A 6,008-nucleotide genomic window follows, 5' to 3' on the forward strand; every position below is an offset into this window, starting at 1 on the left:
AATGCTTTACTGCTTTTACCATATCCTATGAACACATAGTCTACCGTCTTAGGTCCTATCTTTACCCCTTTAGCCATGGGAACTTGGACCTTCGCTAGACACCCCCATACTTTGAAATATTTTATGTTGGGTTTCCTTCCTTTCTATTTTCATATGGAATTGATTGTGTCTTACTATGGGGAACTTTATTGAGTATTCAGTTGGCTGTAAGGATAGGCTTCCCCCACAAGTTTTGCGGTAAACTTAAACTTATAAGTAAGACATTCATTATTTCCTTCAAGGTTTAGCTTTTCATTTTCACAATTCCATTAGAATAAGGTGAATATGGGGCCATAGTTTGATAGACAATTCCATTCTCTACATATATTTGCATAAAGGGAGATTTGTATTCTCTACCCCTATCACTTCTTATAGTTTTGATCCTTTTATCTAACTAATTTTCAACTTCTGTTTTGTATTTCCTAATCACATCTATTGCTTCATCTTTACTATTTAGTAAACAGACATAACAATATCTAGTGAAATCGTTAATAAAAGTTATAAAATACTTTTTTCCACCACGAGATAGTGTTGACTTTATATCACAAATGTCAGTGTGTATTAAGTCTAAGGGATTGGAATTCCTTTCAACAGCCTTATATGTATGCTTAGCATGCTTTGATTCCACACATGTTTGACCTTTTGATTTATTGCAATCAAAATTTGACAAAACATCTAATTAATCAGTTTTTGTAGTGTTTTGTAATTGACATGTCCTAATCGTTCATTTCATAAATCATTAGACTCAAGCAAGTAAGAAGAAACTGAACTTTTATTGATTTCAACATTCATTACATTCATTTTGAATAGGCCCTCAGTGAGGTAGCCTTTTCCTATGCACACTTCTCCTTTACTAAGTATAATTTTTTTGGAAACAAATACAATTTGAATTTTTTTTTGTCTAGAAGTGATATAGAAATCAAGTTCTTCTATAACTCCGATACATATAGGACATTGTTCAAAGTCAACATTTTGCCTGATGTCATTGCCAGGCAGACTTTTCATGTTTCTTCAACTTTTGCAGTTGCGGAGTTGGCCATATTTATCTTTTCTTTGCCTTGAGCTTGAGCAAAGCAGCAAACAACTCCTTATTTCGACAAACATGGTGGGTGGCACTAGAATCAATCCCCCATTCTCGAGGATTTCCCACCAAGTTGAATTTAGACAGCATGGCACACAGATCATCCATTTCTTTCTCAGATTCCACCAAATTTGCTTGGTCCTTCCTTTTGCCTTTCTTGGGGGCACGATAATCCATTGACTTGTGGCCAATCTTTCCACAGTTAATGCATTTTCTCTTGAATTTATTCTTAGGTTGATTTCTTTCCTGTCCAGTTTTCTTTTATTTTTTAGACTTGTTGTGGTCGTCTTCTACAACATGTTCTCCACTTATTGCAGAGTTTCCTTTTGGCCTTCTTTCCGTGGCTTTGTTGTCTTCCTCAATGTGTAGTCTTACTATAAGATTTTTGACTGACATCTCCTTTCGCTTATGTTTCAAGTAGTTCTTGAAGTCCTTCCACATAGGTGGTAACTTTTATATTATTGTCAAAACTTGAAATGACTCATTCACGATCAAACCTTTAGCAAGGAGATCGTGGATGATCACTTACAATTCCTGGACTTGAGATACAATAGACTCGCTGTCAATCATTTTAATCTCAAGGAATCTTGCAATGAATAACTTCTTGGTTCCAACATCCTCAGTCTTGTATTTTCTTTCGAGCGCACCCCGTAACAATTTTGTCGTCTTCATTCCACTGTATACATTGTACAATTTATCTTAGAGGCCATTTATAGCCTTAATGTGTCCCTTCGAAAAGGAAGCATTGGTTTAGGAAAAATGCACTTTTTCAGTATAGTCACATCATCTGCGCCCAGTCTATGCTGGAACTACGCCCAATCTGCGGCCTCATGTGAAACTATCCAAATTCCAAAGACTTCTGCATTACACTTGCATTGGACCTGCGACAGCAGATCGCCAGGTGCGTACACAGATCACTTATTTGGGAGACATAGTGTGTCCTTTACCTTGAAGGGTTGCACCTCTTTGAGGTTCGTTGTGCATGCATTTGTATAGTGTCAGAAATGCGCCGGCATATGGAGAACAACAATTCTATCAGATTCTTTGGATTAAATTTCAGTTTCAAAAAACATTTGTCTATAAATATTGATATCATCGATCGATCATTTGACAAATCTCAAAGACGAGGTTGAGCGAGCAACGATGACAACGATGTGAGGCATCTGCTTATTATTTCTTCACTATCCAAGTGCAGATATGTTTCTCAATATATACACATGAAAGCTTCTTTCTCCCACCAATGTGGGAGAATTTAGTAGACTTTCCTATTTGAGCACACTTTTCATTTTAGAATGGACTCTCCTTCCCTCCATTTTCCATTCACATATACACCTTGAACCCAACACACAACTCCAAAACATCCTTGCCTCAAGATTTGACTCACCAATTGGAAAACTCATGCACATTTCTCAATAAGGGACATCATATAATTCACCCACATTCATCAAACATGTACCCCTCAAAATAAGAGAGTTACCCTTATTCACTCTCAATTAAGCAGTTCATAACGTGATGGGTACAAGAATCAAATTACACTCACACTCAAAAGGAATTTACAAGTTACACATAATTAACCATAGGCTTTCCCTTAGGGTGTAGCTCCTCTAATATCCGAATGATGAACTTAGGATCAATTTGGTCTTTTTTGGGTTGTAATGTAGGCTAAGGGACGGGTAGGTACTATTTTGGAATAGTGACTAAATTCCCTAAGTGATTTAATACTTCACCTTTTACACTTAAAACTAATCTCCAACAATCAAATTACACCATTTTTGTCTACCCATTTCTTTTGTCTTTGCCCTATCACTTTTAAGCATTTTCACAAATACATGGTGGAAGTATTGTTTATTACCACATGAATCACTTTCTTTTTCTTTCTTTTTTCTTTTTCACAAATATGGTAATATTTCTAACATAATGTCTATTACACCCAATGACCACACATCAATTATTAACACCAATAACTATTACCTTCGGACATCAAATTTATCTTTTTCTTCTTCAATTTCACACTCCTTACTAACTTGATTTTTCATTAAAGCGCCTAGAAGATTTTTGGATAAAATTATGGTCTATCAAAGAAGGGATTAGGCTATATATAAGGCTACCAAAGAAAAAGCTAAAGGCGTAAAGGGGTTGACTAGGATTAAGCTCAAAGGTAGGCCAAAAAGAAGGTCTAAAACAAGGCTATCAAAGAAATGCCTATATCATCTCCTAAACCAATACTCTTTGTTTTGCTTCGCACATACATCGAGCAAGTTCTAGACATCACATACAACAAGGAATATACAAAAACCTCACACATACACGACACATGCTCAACTCAATAGGATCATCATAGACTCTTAAGTAAACAATAGTATGAATTTAAATTTAAGCCAAAAAGTACAAGAGTCACAAAAATGAGCCTAAGAGTCTCAAAAATAGCAATTCACTCATTCAATGTGATTTTCCCAAACAAAACACTTGCACCATGTAATAAAAAATAGCACCAACAAGAATATCTTAAACAAAAATTTTGAATTGAGTCAAACTTTTTAAATCAAACCAAATATTGGGAATTTCCCCACCCCACACTTAAAAATCTTCTGTGTCTCTAAAGTGACTTTAAAAGTAAGAGATAGAAATACTCCCTAAGGCATCTAGGCCTAGCTAGTAGAATCTTTACACATAAAGAAGGTCCATTGGACCCCACACACAGTCTTTGCCATGCTTTTTAGCTTAGGTTTCCGGTACTCAGACTTTTCATTAACTTGCGACTCGATCAGAAACAAAAATTCCATAAATAAAAACTAAAACCTAGAAATAAAACATACCTACTTAACTTGGCTTGCCTCCCAAGAAACGCCTGATTTAGTGTCGAGGCTCGACCCAACTAACAGCTTAGTCGTTCTCTTTCCTTCTCTTTCTTACGCTTGGTCTCCATCTTTGTATTCTTTTTCCCCTTCTTGGTTGTGAATTCTTAAGGGTAACAATTTTTTTAACTTTAGCCTTTTCAGGCTCATCAACTTGCATCAGTTCAGGTTGTGGTATTGGAGACTTTAGCTACTCAATGAGGGTGTCAGAAGAGGCCTTTGGTGGGCTATCCATCCACACTTATCCCTTCAATAACATTGATCATACACAACTCATTATAGTGGGATGTTATGTTGAGTTCTTTATAAACTTTAAATACCGCCTCATCATATGTATGCCGTCTCTAACATTAATAAATACTCCTCCAGTTGCTAAAAATAGACTCCCCAAGATGATTAGTGTCTGTTCGTCTTCCTCAAAGTCTAGAATAATAAATTTAGTAGGAATAACAAATTTACCAAACTTTATGAGGACATCCTCAATGATTCCTTCCAGATAGACATTGGACCCATCTGGCAGCTGTAGATATACAGTGCATGGTCTCGGCTTGCCCCAACTTAATGTCTTGAATAGAGATAGGGGAATCAAGTTGATACTCACCCCTAAATTACCAAGTGCCCAAACTACCTCGTTTTTGCCAATCTGTATGGGGAGAGTAAACTTCTGAGGATCCTTAAGCTTTTTTGGCATCTTTTGTATCATTACAGTGCTACACTCTATATCGATTGCTACCGTTTCAACATCCTGTAACTTTACCTTATTTGTAACCACATCCCCCAAGTACTTTACATACTTGGGCATACCCTGTAAAACATCTAACAAATCTAAGTTAATGTAAAACTCTTTGAACGTGTCAAAGAATTTCTTAAACATTGCGTCCTCCCTCACTTTTATTTGCCTCTGAGGGAAAGGGAGTGGCAGCATATTCTTCACTTCTTCAGTAGATTTTTCTTTCAAGTACCCAAGCTTTATTGAATTTTTAGCAACTTTATCATTTACCTGTGAGGGAGTCAAATCTGCATCTATCTCCTTTGTTACCTTGGGAGGATCTCCTTGAAGCTCTTTATTACTCCTCATAGTGATTTCCATAACCTGTTTTAGATTTTTGTATCTTCGGGAAAACTACCTTGAGGTATCGTATTCAATTCTTGTTGTAACTGACCCAAATGCAACTCTAAGATTCTCTAGGCCGCTTACTGATTTTGTACATCTATAGCCAACTATGTTTAATTAGCAAGAACCTGCTTTATTATCTCTTCCAAGGTGCTAGTTGACTGATTTGCTTGTGCCTGTGGTTGCTGAATTTGCTGTTATTGAGCGTTCCAAGGCTGATTTTGCTACTTCATGTTGTAGGAATTACCATAATTTGGACTTTGAGCATTTCCCACATATATAACCGATTTTAGATTTGAAGCACACATGGCCACTGAATGGCCATTATTTCTGCAGACCTCACACTAACCATTAATTTACTGATTTACTACTGCAGTAGGCTGTGTAGCTCCCAAATATAGGCTGCTGAACTGAGTTCTTATCATATTTTTCAATGCCACAACCTGAGTTGATATCATTGTGAATTGGTCTACCTCCAATACACCTGTAATTCTTTTCATGGCACTCCTCAAGACTGAATGCCATTCTGGGTTCCTTTGAGCTATGCAGTTCAATAAAGTGTACAACTCATCAAATGTCATCTGAAGAGCTTGACCACATACAACTGAATCTAGTAAAATTTTTGTATTGTTATAAAGAGACTCTACTAAAGTATAAATAAGTACCTTATTGGATTGTTGATGGTGTGGATAGTCCCAAATAATAGCCTTGAACCGCTCCCAAGCATGATAAAGATTCTCGTCTGGCTTCTGTTTGAAGAATACTATCTCACTATAAAGTCTCACAGTCTTACCATATGGGAAAAATTGAATAAGGAATTTTTTGTCCATGTCATCCTATGAGGTGATTGAGTTTTCCGGTTCCGCATTCAACCACTTTTTTCTTTCTCATTCAGTGAAAAGGGAAACAAAGTTATCCT

General features: G+C 36.5%; 1 protein-coding gene across 1 annotated transcript; it reads right to left on the reverse strand.

Moving 5' to 3' along the window:
* Positions 1-1,645: 1,645 nt before the first annotated feature.
* Positions 1,646-5,065, reverse strand: LOC124886627. The gene is made up of 3 exons (XM_047395499.1): positions 4,604-5,065; positions 1,934-2,001; positions 1,646-1,796 (listed from the first exon to the last, which is right to left on the reverse strand). Exons 1-3 carry the CDS (start codon positions 5,063-5,065, stop codon positions 1,646-1,648), a joined length of 681 nt encoding a protein of 226 aa, XP_047251455.1.
* Positions 5,066-6,008: the final 943 nt, after the last annotated feature.

The sequence above is a fragment of the Capsicum annuum genome, chromosome 8, assembly GCF_002878395.1.
Source record: "Capsicum annuum cultivar UCD-10X-F1 chromosome 8, UCD10Xv1.1, whole genome shotgun sequence".
In the NCBI taxonomy this organism is placed as follows: domain Eukaryota; kingdom Viridiplantae; phylum Streptophyta; class Magnoliopsida; order Solanales; family Solanaceae; genus Capsicum; species Capsicum annuum.

What these genes read in the sequence shown, in the direction of transcription:
- LOC124886627 (XM_047395499.1), bottom strand. Translation starts at nt 5,065, where the DNA reads ATGGAAATCACTATGAGGAGTAATAAAGAGCTTCAAGGAGATCCTCCC. An exon ending in TACAGATTGGCAAAAACGAG is followed by an intron (nt 2,002 to 4,603) that starts GTAGTTTGGGCA and finishes CTGCTGTCGCAG; the next exon opens with GTCCAATGCAAGTGTAATGC. An exon ending in CATGAGGCCGCAGATTGGGC is followed by an intron (nt 1,797 to 1,933) that starts GTAGTTCCAGCA and finishes CAATGTATACAG; the next exon opens with TGGAATGAAGACGACAAAAT.